Source organism: Xenopus laevis, chromosome 3S, assembly GCF_017654675.1.
Source record: "Xenopus laevis strain J_2021 chromosome 3S, Xenopus_laevis_v10.1, whole genome shotgun sequence".
NCBI lineage: Eukaryota > Metazoa > Chordata > Amphibia > Anura > Pipidae > Xenopus > Xenopus laevis.
Window position 1 is genome coordinate 102,174,089 of NC_054376.1, and position 22,498 is coordinate 102,196,586.

At 36.1% G+C, this 22,498-nt stretch overlaps 1 protein-coding gene across 1 annotated transcript; it reads left to right on the forward strand.

Moving 5' to 3' along the window:
• Nucleotides 1–13,734: 13,734 nt before the first annotated feature.
• Nucleotides 13,735–20,822, forward strand: LOC121402206. The gene is made up of 11 exons (XM_041588698.1): nucleotides 13,735–13,846; nucleotides 14,208–14,266; nucleotides 14,624–14,686; nucleotides 15,532–15,588; nucleotides 15,836–15,886; nucleotides 17,892–17,957; nucleotides 19,077–19,127; nucleotides 19,307–19,339; nucleotides 19,931–19,963; nucleotides 20,429–20,455; nucleotides 20,668–20,822. The coding sequence occupies exons 1-10, from the start codon at nucleotides 13,798–13,800 to the stop codon at nucleotides 20,435–20,437; spliced, it is 471 nt and encodes a 156-aa protein (XP_041444632.1). The 5' UTR covers nucleotides 13,735–13,797; the 3' UTR covers nucleotides 20,438–20,455; nucleotides 20,668–20,822.
• The last annotated feature ends 1,676 nt before the right edge of the window (nucleotides 20,823–22,498 follow it).

The following is a 22,498-nucleotide window of genomic DNA, read 5'->3' on the forward strand; positions in this document are numbered from 1 at the left end:
CTATGCAACATCATGAAAACCCCATTGACTTTCTTGATTTGACTTTTTATGTTAAAAACAATGTGGTGATGTCTAAATTGTATAGGAAAAAAATAGCTGGGAATACAATCTTGAGAAAAGATTATTTTCACCCCCTAAATACAGTAAAATATATTCCATATGCTCAATTGGTTAAAATATACTGTAACTGTAGAGATGAGAAAATTTTTTACAGGCTAAGGAAGAATGTGAAAGATTCAAAAGTTGAGGTTACAGTAAGAGAAATTATAAGTCAAAGAAATTATAAAAGGGGAAGTTTAAGGACATATCATAAACAGGAGAAAGAAGTCAGATGTATTCTCAAGTATGGACTACAATATAAAGCAGTCAAGAAGAGAATACTAAATATTAGAATATTCTGAATGCAGATCCAACCATATGAGAATTAAAATGAACCCAATATTCATTAGTAGGAAAGCCAAGTCTATAGCTAGTCTGGTTGCCCCCTAATCAGTTAAACAGGAATCCAAAAAAAAAAGTACATGGCTAGATTTAAAAGGTTTTTTTCCCAGTAAAACTAATAACAGTAAAAAAAAGTAAATCAGTTCAGTAATAAAGCAAAGAGTTGAGTGTTTACAATAGGGAAAATTATAACTTATCTCACAAAATATGTGGTGCAATGTCAGTGCAGTGCTTTATTTGTTGGTCACACAACTACGTGTTAGATTAGAGGAGCATTTGAGAGGTATTGATAATAAGGATAATGATAACCCAATATTTAAACATTTTAAGGCTGTTCATGGAGGATCCATTCAAAAATTCCAAATGTTTGGTATTGTTATCATAAATAAAAATAGTGGGGGTAATCTAACTACAAAATTATTAAGTCTAGAATCAAATTGGATTTTTAAATAAGGTACAATTATACCTGAGGGAATGAATAGTCATTTGGAATTAAAACCATTTCTTACATCGTTATGGGGTTAAAATACTGTTCTTAATGTGTTTTATAAATTTTGTCAGGAGGGAATGTCTGACACAAGGTAGGCAGACCAGGGGGGGAGACACTGTACTGTGGTGTATTTTTGAATGTATTAACATGAATTTTTGTTGTGGATAAGATGCAAAAATACATGTTTTAAGTAAGGAGCTGTGCATGTCTCTAATTTATATGTAGCATTTGGAAGTGGACCCATGCACAGTTCTTTCCATAAAGATAACATATAACCCAAAAACTTCATTATTAAAACTTGATCTTTGCACGGGATGTTTTTGCAGATTTCACATCTGTTGTTGTTGCAGGGAAATGTACTTGGTTTAGTTGCTTGGGAAGAGCACTTCTAACAATCATTTCCCTCAAATTAGAAGGTTGTCTATAAGGCTAAAAGGTATGTAGGGACCTTAAGGGTTAATTTCCCCGTTAGTTGGAGCCTCATGGTACAGATGCAGCCACTTTCTTTTGTGAGTTTATCGCGCTGTAACACTAGATAAGAAGCAGAAAATGTGATGTGTTAAGTTGCCTCGCTGCGTTTATCACATTTACCAGCATGTAATTCCAGTAGTGGCCACTAACCGCTAGCTAATGCCATGCGTTCAAATATACAGTAAATCAGTTACAAAAGGAGGAAAGAGCTCAACATCATACATGATGCAGTGGTGGTCTAGTGGGATAAGTAGATGCTTTTGGTCAGTGAGTTTAGTCTTCAATCGCCAATGAAAGTCTTTTTTTTACCTTCTGATTTATATTAAAAAGAACACTTTTCATTATAATAAAATTGGAGCCCAATCCTTTTATATTAATACACCCAATTTTTAAATCTGTGTCTCTCTCTCCCTCCCGCAATTTTTGCATCTGTGTCTCTCTCTCCTTTCTCCGATTTTTGCATCTGTGTCTGTGTCTCCTTTCTCTGATTTTTTCTATCTCCCTCTGTGTTTCTCTCTTCCTCCCCGATTTTTGCATCTGTGTCTCTGTCTCCCTCCCCCGATTTTTGCATCTGTGTCTCTCTCTCCCTCCCCCAATATTTCAATCTCTGTCTCTCTCTCCCTCCCCCGATTTTTGCATCGGTGTCTTTCTCTCCTTTCTCCGATTTTTTCCATCTCCTTCTGTCTCTCTCTTCCTCCCCCAATTTTTCCATTTGTGTCTCTCTCTCCCTCCCCCAATATTTCAATCTGTCTCTTTCCCTCCCTCGATTTTTTGCATCTGTGTCTCTCTCTCCTTTCTCTGATTTTTGCATCTCCCTCTGTCGCTCTCTCCCTCCCCCAATTTATGCATCTGTGTCTCACTCTCCTTTATCCGATTTTTTACATCTCCTTCTGTCTCTCTTCCTCCTCCAATTTTTGCATCTGTGTCTCTCTCTCCTTTCTTTGATTTTTTCTATCTCCCTCTTTGTCTCTGTCTCCCTCCCCCGATTTTTGCATCTGTGTCTGTCTCTGCTTTCTCTGATTTTTCCATCTCTCTCTCCCTCCCTTGATTTTTCCATCTGTCTCTCTCTCTCCCTCCCTCTTCCAAATAATCTCATTCATTGTGACAGTAGCCAATTAGCAACTAACACTGCCCTTTGTGCTTTCCTTCAGTTTTTTCTATATCTTTAAATTGTGGGAACTCTGTCCATAATAAATAAAGCATCAGAGATCTGACCATTTATAAGAAAAGTAAAAAAAAAGTTGAAAAAGAAATCACAGGTATTGAACTGATGACCCACTGTTTGAGAAACATGCGCCTTATCCATTACGCTACAGGAGACTGCCACTGTCTGTATTTACAAATTTGCACTCCATAAGGATCTGAAACCCACAGGCATATAGCCTAACTAATAACAATGATTAAATACATCATCCTGTCTGTGACAAAAGGTGGAGGAATGATTTGGTAGGTTTCCCAGACACCTCTGCCCTGTATATCTCTCCTCCCCTCCCAGATTTTTCCCTCTGCCACCATGTCTTTTTCTCTCCCCCTAATTTTCCTCTTGCTCTCTCCCCGAACTTCCTCTCCCCCATGCCTCTGGCTGTCCCCCTGATTTCCCCTCTGCCCCTGTGTCTCGTTCATGTTCTTCCTGTAAGAGTTGAGTGTACCATGCGACACCTGGTGTCCATTTAATGTAATGCGGTTTAAGGAAACTTTTCTGGTTCTTTAGGGCAACGTGGGGAACTGTATTCAGTGCAGATATCATGTCTATCCCATAAAGTTACAGCGCATCAAACGTACAAACCAGCCTGGCTCATTCTGTATAAGCAGGGTTTCCTAAGGGGCAGAGCCCTTGTGAATGGTGCAGCATGGCTGATCCCAAAGGCTGCCACAAGGTGTCACTGTGCAAGATGCCAGGTGCTCAGTCATCCATTACAGATTATAGTTTTACAGTTGAACCCTGTTCACTGTGGAGATAGTGAAATCTATCCGGCAAAATGTAGGGAAAAGGGAGTTCGATAGGCCTGGCAAGGATGGGCAGTATCCACCAGTGCCTGAAAGCTCAACAAGGAGGGTTTAGAGTTTGGATTTCCGTATTTTCATGTTCACACTAAGGAGATTGTTGAGAGCTGAAGTTCAGCAATGGATGTCGGGAGAGCTCAGGCCATTGGTAGTGTTGGGAGCAAATACCCGACGGATTCAAGCCTTGTTATGTGCTAGACTGGGAGAGTCTGGAGCCTATGGATGAATGCTTGTCAGCTATTCCAACCAAGGAAAGGTGGTGTGTTTTGTTAAATAAGTATGACTTATGTGGGTGTGGCCACCAAGTGGACGTGGTCAAAAAAACGTCACCACGCTCAACTTTTTATCCCTCTTTCTTGTTCTCAAATGTTGGGAGATATTTTAACACCTCTGTAAATTTCAGATGTCAACTCTTTGAAGAGTTACAATGTGCCATTCCATTAGTGGAAGAGTTTATATGCAGAGAACTTCCCACACCAGTCAGTTTCACTGAAGAAGCTGCTCAGATGAGTAGTGAAATGTCTCCAATGATTGCTCAGCAAGTCCAGTTGTTTTACTTATACTAGATATACCATGACCTGGATGAATGCAAATCTTCATAGTCATATCCTTAAAAATATGCTAAGATTCTTTGAAAACCTGGTGGAAAACAGGGTCATTCCAAAAACCCAAAGGTATACATATCGGCAATTGATACATTTTCTCCAAACGTATACACAGGACTTTAAGGCCCTAATGTGGGCCGAAACGTTGGACACGTGAGTGATAATTCAATAAAAATCACTTTGATTGAATTGTTTGGAGTGCGGATCCATTTTTGAAGATTATATAGATATATATATTTTTTTTTTATTTTTTTTTTCTCCAAAATGAGTGCACTCAAACCACACAAACATCAATGCCTAGGTGCAGGTTAAAAAATGTCATACAATATCAATAATCACAAACCGCACTCCAAGGACTTCAAATAAACACAAAAAAAAGTTTATTTCAACGTTTCAGCTCTTCTACTCGAGCCGTCTTCAGGAAGTGATGCCTTTTTAAAGTGAAAAAATGACTCCAAACAGGTGAGTGTGACATCATCAGTGTAAGACCATTACAGTTGAGTGTGACATCATCATTGTGAGACCATCACCCCTTTCTATACTAATGAACCTTGGAATGCTATTATATCCAGTGTGTTTAAATAAAGAAAATCTAGTAACCACTGTTACTCCAAACTGTGCCTGTGTGCTTTCAGTGAGTGGCTCTCCCATCCCGTGCATATCACTGTGAGGTTAAAAGCCAAAGTATAATTGGCGCTGTCACCCCAGTCGCTACCAGAGTGACATTAAAAGGTAACTTACCCCAGGAGGTCGGAGTGTAGGGCTTTACATCTTATTGTCGTCCCCTTTTCCAGTGGCCCGACACGGTGTAGATCACTGGTATCCCCTTCTTTCACTCGCAACTTCCCCGCGAACCCCGCTCATCAGTCATCAGTAGCGTAGGAGAACACGACTACTGTTGTCAGGGTAACCCGCGAAGCTTGCTGTAGGAGGATCACGCCCACCTCCTTGCAGTAAGTGGTGATACAGTACTCTATACACCTTCCCCTTGTCGCCATACTCGCTTCTCAGCACATCGATCTCCTGACCATAGGGTGCCCATCGGGTGATTGTTCCGGTGGCCATCCCTTACGTCTTAGGGAGTTTTGCTTATGAACATATTCACAGGGCATCGTGTTGTACTGGTTCACTCTCCCACATTCATTTGCCTTCATTGTCACACTTACCAGACTGTATGAGCTTTGGTTGGCATTAATGCGGGCTTCTCAAGGGATACTGGTTCCTCATATCGGGTTAACCAGCACACCGGAGTGCTCTCCTGTCTTGGGACCCATACCTTCACAAGCCCTTCTCCTCACCCCTGGGATACTGATTGGTCCTGGAAACAAGCCAAAAAGAAAGTACAGCAGTGTTACAGTGTTGCTATCATATGCATTCATAGCAACCGGAAAATAACTAGCGTCCTTTGTGAAAAAAACATATCAACTCAGTCTTGTCTTGAAGTAGATGGGTATCTTGAGCCCCATACAGTCCCAGTTCATTCATACAGCAGTTTCACTGTCAGAAGGTCCAACGATCAAACGTAATGAACGAACAAATAAAGAAAAACCATAAAAAATTGAAAAAATAATAAGAAAAGCACATTGGAAAAATGAAAGACTGAAAGAAATACAAAAATGCAAAAAAGAGAAAATGACCATATTGGGCTTATAGACTATAGGCACAGGGGTCAATAATCCACTCCCTCATATAGATATCTGTCATAGTGCAGTCCAACCCCCTCCCATTCCTCAATAGAAGGGAGACATTGGTAATATCTCATTCAAACCTTTCGGTGTCAAAGTCTCCAGTTTATAGATCCAGCAGGATTCTCTTTGTAGCAGTGCTAGACCCCTGTCGCACCCTCTTTTCAGAAACTGGGGTAAGGTGTGCTTATGCTGTAACCAGTGCCTCGCCACTGGCTGGTCTGTTTCCCCGTGGATAGGGCACTCCTGACCGCGCTCCTGTGGTTATTCATTCTCTCCCTATACGTGGTAGTTGCTTTTCCCACGTAATGTAAACCACAGGGGCACCATGCCATATAGACACTTGTGCAAGTGACTCGATGGCCAATCTCGAATTTTCTCCTTGTCTGTGGGTGTGTGAAGAAGGTACCTTGAGACATCCCACTGCAAGTCATACATCCCATACATTTGAAGCATCCTTTCTTTAAGGGCCTTTCTAGCCACGTTGTTTTCTTTTTTGAGTCTGTCAGGTTCTTTACCACTAGCATGTCACTCAGGTTCTGTCCTCTTCTGAACGCCACAAGGGTTTTTTTATCCCAAAAAAGGTAAGTTCTAATCTGCAGTAATGATCTCCCATTGATTTTTAAGTGCCTTCTTTAGGTCAATACTGTTATCGGTCCACTCTGTTACAAAGATTAGGTCAGGAGGGGCCCTCTGATCGCAAGAATCTTCCTTCAGTAACAAATCTTGAGTCATCCGCTTCGCTCTCTGTAGTTGATCTGTAATTAGATCTTTCGGATACCCCCTTCTGGTGAATTGTTCCGCCAGGGTGGAAAGTTGCAGTTCAGCCCTCGTTCTTTCTGAGTTATTCCTGATGATCCTCAGGAACTGTGAATAAAGGACCCGCCGGGACATATGTGTTGGATGGTGTGAACGCGCGTGTATCACACTGTTTTTATCAGTAGGTTTTTTGTAAAGAGTGGTACCTAATTTGTCCCCATTTTTGAAAATTGTTAGATCCAGATAATTTATCTTTAGCCTGTCATAGGACATAGTTAGTCTAATGGGAGATTCTAGCAGGTTTAACTCATGATGAAAATCAATCAACTCACTTTCTGTCCCTCCCCAGACGCCCAGTAAATCATCGATATATCTTTTATAGAAAATTATCTTATCAGAACCCCTGGGTAGTAGGTGGCTCAATTCATAGTGCTGCATGAACAAATTGGGAAATGAAGGTGCCACATTCGACCCCATAGCTGTCCCTGCCACTTGTAAGAAGAATTCATCATTAAAGGTAAAGTAGTTATGGGAGAGAATCAAGTCAAGTAAAGATATCAAAAATTCTATGGGTGGGTGTCCCTTGTGTGTTTTAATCAATGCATCCTTGCAAACCTGTAGGCCCATCTCGTGTGGGATAACCGTGTACAGACTTGCCACATCCAAAGTGACTAGTAAGCTGTCAGTAGGAACCACCAGATCTTTCAATAGTAAAAGCAAATGTTTAGTGTCTTTAACATATGACTCCATATTCTTCACTATGGGTTGCAGGAACGAATCAGTGTATATTGCCACCGATTGGAATAGGGAAACTATGGCTGAGATGATAGGTCGTCCAGAGGGTGCAGTCAGGGACTTATGGATTTTTGGTAATGTGTATAGAAACGGAGTTTTGGGATAGTCAGTGGTGAGAAAATGGTTCGTATTTTCGACGATCCAACCTGCCATTAGGGCCGCTCTCAACTGTGTGTGTCCTTTGTGGGGTTGCCTCTTAGTCTCCTGTAAGTATTGGTGTCTGCCAGTTGTCCCTCTATTTCTTCTATATAGTATCGCTTATCCAATATCACTATGGCCCCCCCTTTATCTGCCTGTCTGATTATGATGTCCCTGTCTGCTTTACCCAATAATAGAGTGAAGGTGGAGATAGAGGGGGCCGTGTTCTGTGGTTCAAATGTGCTTTTGGCCTTGAAGGGAATTGGCACCATCGGGGCTTTGTCCTTAAAATGATCTTTCAACTTTAGTTGTCGTTTGAATCTATGTGTATCTTTGTATGCATGAAACGGTATGAAGTGATTTGCGGGGACACACCTCTATTCAATACTCTTAACTCCCCCATGGTCAGTGTATGGTTAGACAGGTTCACCACTATGTCCTGCTCCTTCCCCTCCTTGGGGGTTTCTCTGTGATTTTCCTACCCTCCCCTCCTAGTGTTCTTTCTCCACCCGCTAAAGGGGCTTCTGGGATGGGGGGGTGTTCCCTAAAAAAGCACGTGCCTGGTTACCTGAATCTGAATCTGTGGACTCGCCTGAGCTATCCACCGTAGTTAGGGACAGAGGTTTGTATCTATGGCTCGTTCTTCTTGTTTTCCTATCAGAAAGGCCTAGTAGCCACCTGTACACTCTTTTTTGTTTGTAATCCTCTTTCACCGTTTGTAATTTCCTCTCCTTAAAAGTTGTTAATTCTTGTTTGTATTTGTTCACGTTAGATTCTATATTTCTAATCCAATCTACAGTCTTATCCTGTGTCAGTTGGGTTAAATGTGTTGCCTCAAATTCATTAATCTCCCCCTGGGTCTGTTTTATGTCTTTACCCACATGTTCTACTACTAATAGTAATAGGTCATAAGAACATTTATTGAGTATTTTACACCACTTACTACAAAATTCGGGGTTCGACCTCCCTAAAGTAGGGACATTCCTTACCCTAAAACATCTGGGAATGATTTTATTCCTATGGTAATTGGATAGATATGTACCATGCAGTAATAAGTCTATTTCCCTTTTTTTTAAGTTCAGCAAGTTATGATAAAGGTCCCGAGGGGTCCTACCAGTCATAGAAGTAGTGGGGAGGTTCTTTATTTAAACACACTGGATATAATAGCATTCCAAGGTTCATTAGTATAGTAGGGGTGATGGTCTCACACTGATGATGTCACACTCACCTGTGATGGTCTCACACTGATGATGTCACACTCACCTGTTTGGAGCAATTTTTTCACTTTAAAAAGGCATCACTGTAATGGAGTTTGCACTTCCTGAAGATGGCTCGAGTAGAGGAGCTGAAACGTTGAAATAAACTTTTTTGTGTGTTAATTTGAAGTCCTTGGAGTGCGGTTTGTGATTATTGATAATATATATATATATATTTGCTTAAGAGATGGGATTACCTGTAGTTTAATCGCATGTGGGCATGCAGCTTTCTTTTAGACAAGGGAGAAACTGCACACAGACACCATGCTTCTCTTGCTTCAAGAAGACAAAACTTCATTAACACTTCTGCATTAGCAGACAAAAATCATGTCATATAACACTGTGTCAGTATCAGATTGCTACGGGATCTGTATGAGAGCACATACATTAATACATTTCTTATATGCTCCGTTTATGCCCTCTTGTTAAAGGAAGCTAATGCAGTATTTGAGATTATTTAATATATAACTAAGCATTTACATTTGTGGTAGAATGCTAGATAGAAACAATTATATCACATGGAACAGAACATTAAACAGCTGCTGACACCAAAATGCCTTTTGAGTGAAGATAATAATAAGGGATGCACCGAATCGAGGATTCGGTTCGGGATTCGACCAGGATTTGGCCTTTCTTAGCAGGATTCGGATTCAATATGCAAATTATGGGCAGGATGGAAAATGACTGACTTTTTGTCACAAAACAAGGAAATAAAAATGTTTTCTCCTTCCCACCCCTAATTTGCATATGCAAATTAGGATTTGGTATTCAGCCTAACCTTTTGCGAAGGATTCGGGGGTTTGGCCATTCGATAGTCGAAGTACTGTCTCTTTAAAAAAAACTTTGACCACCTACTTTGCCACCTAAAACCTACCGAGCATCAATGTTAGCCTACGGGGAAGGTCCCCATAGGCTTTCTAGCCAATTTGGGATCGAAGGAAAATCGTTCGATCGATGGATTAAAATCCTTCGAATCGTTTGATTTGAAGGATTTAATAGTTCGATTGAAAAATTTTTCCTTCGATCGTTCGATCACAGGAAATTCGAAGTTGAAGGATTTTACTTCGACCCATAGTAAATGTGCCCCTTAAATTTTTAGAACTAAAAGATGCTCTAAAAACTACGAATACCTCAAAAACCTTAAACACTTTAAGTATTTGGACAATTCCTAGTGAAAGAAAAAAACAAAAACCTCTTAAAGTCCAAATTGATGGAAAGCAGTCCAATCTGATCAGCACAGCTCCCATCAATGTTTTTTACACTTATTAAATCTCAAATATTTACAGCTTTTTAAAAACTACAATATTTTGTGTAGTTGTATAGAAAAAAGAAATTTGGTAAATGGGCTTATGTTGCAATGTAATATTCTTTATTAGGCTTTTTATTGCATTCTGAATCTTAATTGCACATTTAACACCTGCTTGAAGGTGGTGTAAACTTTTTGGAGCAAATGTAACAATTTTCCATTTAATTTTAATACTTACATAGCACACTATTACAAACAACATCCCTATCCTACTGTTGCAAAATGTTTGCAAATGCAACATTTTTCACTTGACATATAATATTCACATTGCAAACTAATTGCAAATTATTTTTGCATTACCAGCCATTATTGCATTACCCTAAATGTTTTTAGAAGCTTTAGGCATCAATGCCCCAAATTATTGATACATCCCTTATCCATCTTAGTCACAAGCATTCCAGATAATAGATTCCATAACTAGACTCATGCTTGTATCCTTGGAACATATCACAGAGCATGTAACTGTTTATCTCCTGTCTTTGATTTTCAAATACATTGCAGCAAAGCTACATAAAGAGTAGCTAAATGGATCCAAATATCTCCTAATATCTTGACCCATTCATTTTATAATTTTATACAAGTTCTCCTGACAGAACATTGTTACATGAGACACTTTCTCAGTTAGCAGTAAGAGTGCACTCTATGGATTATACATATTTTTCTTGAATTTAATACTGAATTATCATACTTATGCCTTTTACTTAGATCTCCTGTTGAGTACCACAATTTGGTGCAAAGAGCAGCAGTGTTCTATTTGTAAAGTATTTTAGCAAAGTATCAGAAGTCTCTCTCATCGCTAATGTGGGTACAGTATGTTGTATAAAATGTTCTGCTTAGGACAATCTATCATTATGCCTAAGGGTATTATAATATTCCCATTAGCCTTCTTGTTTGCACATATTTACGAATATGTACAGAGAGTTTGTTTGTACTTTTACATATTTACTGTGCCACTGGCATCATGCCATTTTCAACAAAATGAGATCCCAGTACTTTTCAAATTGGTAATATTTTAATAAAAGTTAATGACTTGATTTGGAAGACTGTCTTATTCATTTCGGCTTGAAACCTCCATGTCATGTATGTTTTATTTCCATTCAGGGGTTTAAGATATTTGCTCAGCATTGCAGATAATAAACTGTACATAACATATGCATCTATTACCTCATTTTATCTTTTGCAACTTATTACATTAAAATTGATGTCACATTTAAAGAACACAATTTTCACTAACGTAAGCACAAAGCATTTAATCGATAAAAATATATAGGGATGGGCGAATTTGACCCATTTAGTTTCGCCAAAAATTCGCAGACGTCCATTAAAGTCTATGGGTGTCAAAAAAATGTTGTCTCGCGGCGAAATTGTTTTGACGCGCGTTTTTTTTTTTTTTGACGCACGCCGCCATACAAGTTTATGGGCGTTATGTTTTCAGCGAAACGAGGTGAAAAAATTCGCCCATCCCTAAAAATATATTCATATGATCAAAGTTCTGAAGAGCCACAAAGTTTTTGTAGGGTAAAACCCACCTCAAGTGAATGAACCTCAATAGTAATTCTGAGTTTATTAAATAGCATTTCTATGCATTTATTTTAGCTAATCAATGTATTGCTTTAATACAAAATTCCCATTGAAACATCTGTTCAAATCCCTGAAAACTACAGTATATCCATAGACAGGTAGACTTGCTTATTGGTATCTGTCTTTTCTAACATACTAGGGAATTTATATAGATTGTGCAGAACATATTTATTTACAAATTATTGCATTGCCCAAGTTTTTCCTGAATATTGCACTGATGTGGCCGTCTTTCCATTTTGCGAATTTGCAGTGCACATAAATATTTGCAATGGTTCTCAAATGAGATGGGTTTTTGCTTGAGCGAGGCCACTGTGCGAGGTTGTTGTGTGTGAAAATATTGTTGTCCATAATTTAAATGCGCAATTTGCAAAACAGTTTTTCGAATACTTTCTCCATCTTGAGTGTTGTGGCATAACACAGACTTGCGTATGTGCAGAAATATTCACAATTTGTGTTTATACCATATTTTAAAAAAATTATGTACATTTGCAGTGCGAATAAAAATGTGCAATTCTGTTGGTATGTTATACACACCACTCTTATCCAGCTTTATAAATATTACCACGCCCAGGGCAAATATGTTCACTGTGGGAACTATTCTAAACAGACTTTTTTAGCATCATAGAGAATGTGGGTTCTGCTAAGTTTGTTAAATTGATTATAAAGCTACTACATCATTATTTAGATTAGATATAAAATAAAAATATAATAAATATATAAAAAAAATCACTAAAAACCTGCAGTTGTGTTCAGAATAATAGCAGTCCAACATCACTAACCTGATCAATCGCAGTTTTTTAAATAAATTATATTTCTACATGGCAAATAGTTTACTAGTATGGGGCAGATTTATCAAGGATCGAATTTCAAAGTACAAAAAACATTGAAATTCGACCATCGAATTAAAAAACTTTGAATTTGAATATCGAATTCGAAGTTTTTTCAACAAATTTGGCAATACTGCGGTCAAATAAAAATCGTTCATTAAATCATTTGAATCAAACTATTCAAACGATTTTAGCGATAGATTGAAGGATTTTTATTCGATGTGTAAAGACTTAGAAAAATGTTCTAGAAGGTCCCCATAGGCTAACATAGCACTTCGGCAGGTTTAATTTGGCGAAGTATTGAAGTCTAAGTTTTTTTAAAAGAGACAGTACTTCGATTATCGAATGGTTGAATATTCAAACGATTTTTACTTTGAATCCAAGTCAAAGTAAATTCGAAGTCAAAGTATCCTATTCGATGGTTGAAGTATCCAAAAAATTACTTTGAATTTTGAATTTGTTTACTTTGAAAATTCCCTCGAATTCACTTTAACCCTTAGTAAATCTGCCTCTAAGTGTAGTAGAGTAATAGAAAACCAACAGATGCAACAGTTATGACATGCATTTTGCTGATTCTTTGTAATTGAATCCTTGATTAAGGCTGATTCAAAATAATAGCAGTGTTTAAAATAATAATAGCTTGTTCCAAATAATAGCAGTGTGGAGTTTAGTTAGTGAGGTCATTCATTCTTTGAAAAAAGAGGTGTCAATTACAGCCTTTTTTAAGGAGGGAAGGCAGCAAATGCTGTGCATGCTGGTTATAGTGCATTTCTCTCTGAAAATGGGTTGTTCCTGACATTGTTAAGAAGAACACGTACTTTGATTAAAAAGTGAATTGAAGAGGGCAAAACATAAAGAAATGAAGAGAAAATCATAGACTGCTAAGATAAAATTATCTCAAATGTTTTAAAATGGCAACCAGAACTTGAAAGATGTAAAAGAAAATGAAAAACTACCATTTGAATGGATAGAAGAATAGCCTAAATGGCAAAGCCAATGATTCCCTCCAGGAAGACTAAATAAGGTGTAAAGTTACCTGTGAGTACTGTTACAATTAGAAGACACCTATGTGAAGCCAAACTATTGGCAAGAAGCCCTCACAAAACCCCTTTGTTGAAAAAAAGTGCTGAAGAGGTTACACTTTGGCAAAGAACACATTGGCTGTCCTAAAGAGAAATGGTGTAATATCATGGATGAAAAAGTAAATTGTATATTTTTAAGTCCTCAAAGATTGTTTGCGTTGGGATTTGTAAATAGCAAGAATGTAAATAGAGAAAAGTTAATGATTTGGCATTGCTACAAAGACAGAGGCGTCATCTTAAAGTCTCTTAAACACATTTCTACAGTATAAATATCATGCTTCTGTGAATTATACACTCACAACTTCAGATACACCTTGAATACACTATTTGGAGACTCAATAACCAAACTAAGGCACCATGAAGATAGCAGCAGTTTTTCTTTTAGTGGCTCTAAGCAGTTGCTTTGGTAAGATATATCGTATTTTTATTTACTTTATTTACTAAATGTTATAAATAGACTTTGAAATGGGATTACAAAGGTATGACACATTTTAATGATTTCTTTTCAAATCTATCTACATTTTTAATGATTCTGTTTATGTAAATTTAAATTGTTCTAAGAACATTCAACCTGTGTTTTGAAGCTCATTTGAGATTTTACTTTTGTGCCAGTAAATATTCAATTGGCTTGTGAAGTCTCAACTAACAAACATGCAATAGTGTTTCACAGATACTTTTTTGTATATTCTTAGTTTATCTTTTACACTTCAACTTCATAATAATCTTATTGTATTCCTTCTTTTAAAAATATTCTTCCTATGATAAAGATTCTTCAACTGCTCTTGTAAATACTGACCTGGTGAGCTGCCTAAAAACACTACTGGTGGTAAGTAATTCATTTTTACTCTACTTAAGAAACTTGCAATATTCTCTTCTTCCAATTTAATCTGTTTTAGAAATCCTTTAGAAGTCATTTTCCTTTGTCAAAAGGTTTTTGAGGTTTTAACAGTAAAATTATTTTGTAAATCTCTGACAAAAAGGCAGTACTCTAACTACTGTGTGATAGCCTTATTTAGATATGTTTTGCTTTTCCAATTGTTACAATAACATAAACTAGAAGACTAGATGATGTAATTCTAGCACATGCAATTTCATATTTTTGAATAATTGCCTTTCAAGATTTGAAAATGTTTCTTTGAACTCAGATCAATATAATTTAGAAACGTTTATTTATTTTTTTCAGAAAAACACCCCGGACCTTATAAAAGAGCTCCAGAGATTGTTATGTCTTTACAAACAAGGAAAGGTATGCAATAATGTAAAGATAAAGATGTTCTTTTTCAATAAAGTGTACTTAAAGTTCACTTTGTGATTTTCATACCATGCAAAACAAAAATACAGACATAAATGAAAACACATACAATCTATCTGAATATTGTACTAATGCGCCATGAAAAATACCTGGCAAAGAAAAACATCTATTACTGAATTGAAACCTTCCCCAATAGACATATTTTAATCATATAGGGGGTTATTTATCAAGGTCCGAAGTTATCCCAATATTGGGTGCTACAAACTCCGATCTAAGCCGCTCAGGTTTTTAACGCTCATTTATTATTACATTTTCCCGAAAATTTGCTTTGAGGTAAAAACTCCGAGGTATGGCACGAGACCAAGCACACATCAATAAAATCATTGGGACTTCTCCCATTGACTTACATGCTACCTCAACAGGACTGAGATGCCAGGATTTCAGATTCAGAGTTTTCCAGCCTCGGGGTTTAATAAATTCCGAAAAAATTGTGATTTTTAAAAAGCCCGATTTTATATATAAAATAAAATCACAAATTTTTCTTGATTTTCGCATTTGGGGCTTAGTAAATAAATACCATAAAGTTACTTTTATAAAATGTTACTCCAAATGATGTGATTTACACAAATAAGTTATTCTCATGGATATTCAATAAAACAGATGTGCGTGTCTGTATGCTCCATTTATGGATTGTAGAGACCTGTGGCTCCCCCCACAAACACACATTTTGTGATCTATTGATTAAAATACTCTTCCAACCCCAATGTGACTCTATTTAGTCATGGTGCAAACAAATACAGAAATGGGTCTGTGACATTTTTTTTGTATTCTTTTTGTAGGATGAAAACAATGAGGCCCTGTACAGACAATTTCTAAAAGAACTTGATACGTTACTGGTAATTAAAGTTTTTATAAAATTCTGTCTTGTCTGTGTGATTCCTAATTTAGATTGCTGAAATTGTCTAGTAACCTTAATGCATTTACCAAATTTTTTGTCTTTTTGCAAATTTTCTAATTATAAGGGTTGTACGTAGCAAAAATGCCTATTTTAATAATAAATGTCCAAATCCACTTTTCTTTGCACTTTCAATTTGATATCAGTCCACTGTTTCTTGTAATAACCTTTTTTTTATATTTTTATAGCAAACTGCAGGCTGTTCTCTTGATCAAATTTTAGGAACAAAAGATGTTCTGGTAATGTATCTTTATGCTTCACTTGAAAAATATTCAAACATAGTAAATTAGGTTGAAAAAAAGATACACATCCATCAGGTTCAACTTTTTCAGTCAATATCTAACCTGCCTAACTGCTAGTTTATTCAGAGAAAGGCAAAACAGAAGTGGGCCTGGCCGGAGTGCACCCCAGCTGGCAGCTCACCCCCACTTCCCCCATTGCAGCTGAGTCTATTTTAAGGTTAGGCAGAAAAGGTAGCTGCCCAGCACCCCCCAATTGTTATACCCTAGGCAGCTGCCTCATCTGCCAAACCCTAGTTCCACACTTCTGAAGCCTCTCCAATTTGTCTCAGAGGGGGAAAGATTCCTTGCTTATTCTGAGATCGCAATTGGACTAGTCCCTGGATTAACCTGTACTTTGAGTTATCTTTCATAACCTTGTATTCCTTTACTTGCCATCCAATTCCTTCTTAAAGCTATATTATGGATCAGCCAGTGTGATAGATTCAGAGAGGTTTTCACTTCTTCACAGCTCGCATCTTAAAAAAATCCTTCTGAATATTTAGATGGAATCTCCTTTCTTTTAATCAGAATGGGTGCCCATGTGTCAGCTAGAAGGACCTACTGATAAATAAAGTATTAGAGAGATTACTATAAATCCCCTTATATATTTATACATAGTTATTATATCACCCCTTGAGCACATCTTCTCCAACTCTGGTGACCAAACCTGTACACAACTTTCTAGTTGGGGCCTTGCCAGTGCTCTGTACAGTGGAAGAATATACCCCAAACTCCCATGAAACTGTTAACCAAATACTTGCAAATGCCATACTGTGTATCTATTAAGAGTCAGGGCAATTAGGAATATATCCACATGTAAAATGCCAGACAAGATTGTACAGCATTCTCCTCTACATCCTCACTGCTCCATACTGGGCAAGCAACATAAGGCAGGAGGAGAGACCTTGCTTATGCAGGGAAGGGATGTCACGCCAAAGTAATATATATATATAATATAACAATGTACATTTATCCTGTGTTGACAAATATCTTGGCAGTTATTTACAATAATTAAGCTATGGTGAGAAGAGTCAGTGGGAGGGTAAGTGGGGAATAGGTAGTGGAATTACAAGCCCAATGAACACAATGAGGAGAGCATGGCAAGAAGGAGAGAGGTCTTTTCAGTCCTCTTCTTCCTCAAGGCTGTCGTGGATATTGTAGTCATCTCCCTCCTTAGAATGTGATGGTTTTTAGAAAATCATAAAACTTTAAAAGTAATATGGCAGCTTCTACAGTATAAGAGAGAAATAGTGAGAAGTTATATGGCTGTTTAATCACGCATGGTCAAGCATTTTACAAAATAAATATAGGTTTCTTTAGAAGCATTCCATCTCTTTTCAATTGCATTAAGCATTAAATGATCTCTCAGTGTATTGAATGGGTTTCAGATTTTGTATGTAGAATCAGGAAGTGGATCCACATGAAAAGGCTCTCTACTTATTTGTGTACAAAGCAAAGGGAACCCTGATAAGAAAAAACATATTGTAAAAAGGTTGACTGTGTCAAAAGAGAGCCCTTTACAATATTTCGAAAACTAAAGTTCAATAGCATTGTTGACATTATGTTGGAGGAGTAATTGAGCTTGTATAAATGGAGTTGTCTGTAATTAGGGATCAGCAGTCGAAATGAAGCCCATAGACTCCAATGGGAGAAAAAAATGTTGCGTGTAGGCTTCGGCGAATTTGACCCATTTTGTTTTGCCAAAGGAAAAAAAAATCACCGCCGGTGAAGTTTCACCGACGGCCACTTTAATGGGCATCAAAATTATTTCGATGCACGACAAAAAAAATTTTGGCGTGCATTTTTTTATTTTTGATATGCATTGCCATACAAGTATATGGCCATCAATTCTGCGGCAGAACAAGTTGAAAAAAATGTGCCCATCCCTAGTGCATGGAGAAGCAAAACAGGTCCAATTCACCATCCCTATCTGTAATATGACATGAGGTGTTTTCTCTACTAGGAAACTACTACTGATAAAGTTGGCGATGTTGCTAGTGATGTTGCGCAGAAGCTCCTTGAAGCTGTGGTAAATATTTTTTCACTTTGCTTGCTTTAAAATCAGTGCACACAACAAAGTATCAGCAGGAATACATAAAACTCCCCTTTGTATTTCATTTTCATTTAAATGTATATATAGTATAGCAAAAGAACATTCTGTTTTTATAATCTGACCATTGAGATATCAATGGGATTATTTAAAAACTTGGTTGTTGTTTGTTGAAATTCTTAGTGAAAAAACTTTAATTTGTAGAAAGAGGAAAAACAACATTTTTAGATATGTATTATACCCTAAAACTGCTAAAAGTCTGAACCTGAAAATACCTGTCGAATTCATGTAAAAGTCAATGGTGCAGTAGCTGTCCCTTTAACCATTTGAATATGTTTTTAACCTTCATGAATTTTGGGGTGTTTTATGCTGGTTTTTGTTGAAAACTTGACAATAGTAATTCTATAAAGCTGTACAATTTGACTTGAAACTTTAATTGTTTATTTGCTTTGTTTGTAAACTTGAAAATTTTGAGTTTTTGTCAATCTGATATTTTCAACCTGAATTATTAGTAAATAAGATAAATCCATAGGTGGGAGTTAGGTCAAGATTGTTTCTGGTAACATATAAATACCCTAATTCTAATATATTAATTCTAATGGCTTGTTAATTTAATTATAAAAGATGTCTATCTTTGTTCTTCCTTCTACTAATTATGATACAAAAATGCTAAGACTTATGTACACACATGTATACACGACTACCCACAGGCACAATCTCTTTGCTTTTTATGACCAGTTAAGTGAATAGCTTTGTAGCTTATGAATATGATTCGGAGCAGATCTGCAAGGGATTTTCACAACATTATAATAACTAGGGATGCAGCAGCATTAGGACACGTTGGACTTATTTCTTGTCCAGTACTGAAAAGTTCAGCTACTCAAAATCTAAGCATGCAGAGTAAAATACTAGACATTCTGGTAAATATGGACAGAACTGGTTGCACTCTGCTAAAATGGTGCTTAGTCACATACAAATGATATTATTTTGACCAATATACAGTGTTAGAATGTATATTGATATTTCCTATGGAAATTAACTGCAAAAAAATATGAAAAGAAACACTTGTGTTAAACTAACTTTTTGTATGTTTATTAGGATTTTCTTCAAGTTCTTGGCACAGTTTTGAACACAGTATGTGACTTGACGGTAAGAACAATTTGAAACCTGACCAATATAATGTTTTATCTTTGATTTATATAACACTAAAATAGAACCCAGTTATTGTTATTATCATTTATTTGAATTTAACTATTATAATATCAGCCAATTTTAGCAGTTGTGTAAATAATACATAACAATGCAATTCATTTTATTACTTTTATTAGAAAAAACCTCTGGGAAGTGTGTCAGATATATTGGTAAGTGCTCACTGTTTTTGTTCAATGTCCCCTTTATTGGTCTAAAGATGGATAGCATTTTCTTGTTTGTCATTGGTTTTTTGTTATATTTGTTTTTTGCATGTATGTATGCATACATTAGGACATTAGAGATTTTTGTACCTTTTTGTAGCTTTTCCCAGCTACATTTTTAGAACGAGTGGAGGATGCTGTGCCCCAGTAAAGAAGAATGCACAGTAAAAGGCACACACATATATATATATATATATATATATATATATATATATATATATATATATATATATATATATATATAGCAGAATAAAGGCACAACTGCAGTGTTTTCAATCTATTTCCCTATAACAAGTAAGTCATGCAAATATTTGCATTGTAGCATGTTTATTGACCTAAATCTCTATTTACAAATGTTTCCATATTTTATTATGCATAGCAAATCTACCTAGAGATAATAATATTGTCCTGATAAATGTTGAGTGATCATGTTACGGTGCTAACTGGATCATGGAGATATTCTCCTGGCAATATCCTCTGAATTTAATTTAGAACCTTGAACACTATTCCTTACAAATGTATTTTTTAATATCTTTACAGGGAATAAGCCTTCCCAGTCTAACTGGGTCGTTGGTAAGAATACATTATTCCTTGCTTGTTACATGACAAAGATAAGTTTATGTTACACTATAATAAGAGGGCATTGACAGTGCAGTGTCTATCCAGTTGTGAGTGAAGTGCTGTCAATTTTACAAGAAAAATTTGAATCCATGAGAGAAGATACAGTTAATATCAAGATTCTTAATTGTCCAAACAAAAATATACATGCACAAACCTGTTATTCCTAAGTGGGCGCACACACACATAAAGCATATGTTGTACATGCTGTAATGTTTCTGAAAACTCAACTTAACTGAGAACTTTTCAAGGAATCCTATATGTAACATTTTGCCTTAAACCTTATCAAAAATAGAAAGATTTGCATTTTGATTAATAAAAATGAAAACTGTGAAAAATTTAAAATGTATATTATGTTCCAGATTGTAATATTCCTAGTGCAAGATGTTTGATCATAATTGATTTTGTTATTTTTTTTAGGGCATTTAACTCTCCAGAATTCTAAATGTAAGCAGACTTAAATAATGCTTTCTTAGATTTATTTCTGCTATGTCCTATTTTTAAAATATACTTTTGATAGTATTACTCTGGTAAAAAAAACCTTTTAACTATGGCTAGAAAATGCACACAACAGACAACCTCATAAAGTGGATCATTTTAGTAGGTAGAAAACTAAATCATTTCCCTTTCTTTTCTTTTCTATCTTCTTTTATTTACAGGGTTACAAGTGGTAAACATGGCTATTCTGCTAATGGGTCACCTGATTTCTTTTCATGTCTATTGTAGCCAGCTACTTAATGCTGCATACTGCATAATGACTGCTTGTAAAATGTTATTGTCTTAAAATGACAAATAAACAGCATCTGCAAAAAAAGTCTGTTTTTTTCAAGATACTGTGCTATATATATATATTATTAGTTGTTATAAATATTATACTATAAGAAATATATTATTTATTTTTAATGTTTATATATTTTCATCATTCCCTGCAGCACTTGACAGAGTAAAAGGGTACAAATAAAATACAATACACAGACAAACATTTCATCAGAATAAATGCACAGTTACAATAAGATATTGTTAAGCGATGTATGGGACCTGCTCCCAATGTATAAAAGGGAGAAGAAATGAGACATAAGGTCTCATATAATTAGAGTACATTTTAGTAGAACCAAATTGAGATAATTATTAGATAAAATAATGTAATATTGAAAAGTCATCGTAGTCCCCTTAAAGAAATGTGGATTATCTGGAGTCATCTATAACAATACATTATATTACACACATATAAGTTTTTTTCTTACTTTTTAATAGGTAATGCATTTTAAATATGTTGAATGCATTCTAAGACAGTGGAATGCTTTAATCCAGTCTTGAAAAATAAATTCTAAATCCTGCCCACAGTAGAATAGGTTTTGATTTGGCATGGGGTTCATAATTTGTGCACTTTGGGATCTCTTTGTTAATAGGGGCTCGTGGTAACAGACACAAAGCTATTCAATGTTTTCTCCCCATATTTACATTTGCACTGGGGAGCATGTACATGCTCTGAGCAGCATGCCAGTTATGACACACTACACAATGCCAAAGGATCTTTACTACTGCAGTGTATTATTTTTAGAATAATTCCCACGCAAGCAAGGGATGTTGCCATAAAACAAAACCTTTATGGTTTGATAGAAGTGTTGGTGTTGTGGTACGTAAGAAAAGATTTGCTTTTAAGGCATTCAAGTTAGCTGGGACAGCCAAAACATTTAGCAGGTACAAGGATTCATGCAAAAAAAGCTATTAGACAAGCTAGAGATGGAAAAGGGTATTTCCGCAAGGAATAAAAAAAATACAAAATTATTTTTTAAATATTTAAACATTATAAATATGAAACTGGAAGTGGTGGAACCCTTAATATCTGAGGGGAGTCAGCTGGTTGGTGAGATCAGAGAAAAAGCAGAGATTCTGAACTGTTATTTTACTTGTGTCTACATAAATGAGGAATCAAATATTAAATGTTTCCTTCTTAATATTCCAAATTCAAGTAATACAATAAATGATTCACAGTTCACGTAAGAGGTAATTCAAAAGAGACTAGAACATGAAAAGATAAACAAAGGTCCAGGACTGGATGGTATTCATCCCAAGGAACTAAATGAGCTAACCTTTGCGATTGGCAAACCTCTTTAATACATTTTTCAGGAGTCACTGAGTTATGGTACACTGCCAAGAGACTGTAAAATTGCCAATGTGGTGCTGCTATTCAAAAAAGAATACCGTTCTCAGCTTCAAAGCTATATTTCAGTAATACTGACATCAAGCATAGGAAAGCTTTTTGAATGGGTTTTAAGGGATAATATCATGGACTTTTTTGCAAATAATAATATTCTGAGTTTGTGTCAGCATATTGTATGCATAATAGATATTACCATACTAATGTAATTCCTTTTAATGTGAAGGTATGATGTAGTAGTAATGTAATCTACTTAGACTTTGATAAAGCATTTGATACAGTACCGCACAGAAGGTTACTTGTTAAATTAAGAAATAAAAAAAACAAAC

What these genes read in the sequence shown, in the direction of transcription:
- LOC121402206 (XM_041588698.1), top strand. Translation starts at nt 13,798, where the DNA reads ATGAAGATAGCAGCAGTTTTTCTTTTAGTGGCTCTAAGCAGTTGCTTT. An exon ending in AAGAACTTGATACGTTACTG is followed by an intron (nt 15,589 to 15,835) that starts GTAATTAAAGTT and finishes ATATTTTTATAG; the next exon opens with CAAACTGCAGGCTGTTCTCT. An exon ending in AGAAGCTCCTTGAAGCTGTG is followed by an intron (nt 17,958 to 19,076) that starts GTAAATATTTTT and finishes TATGTTTATTAG; the next exon opens with GATTTTCTTCAAGTTCTTGG.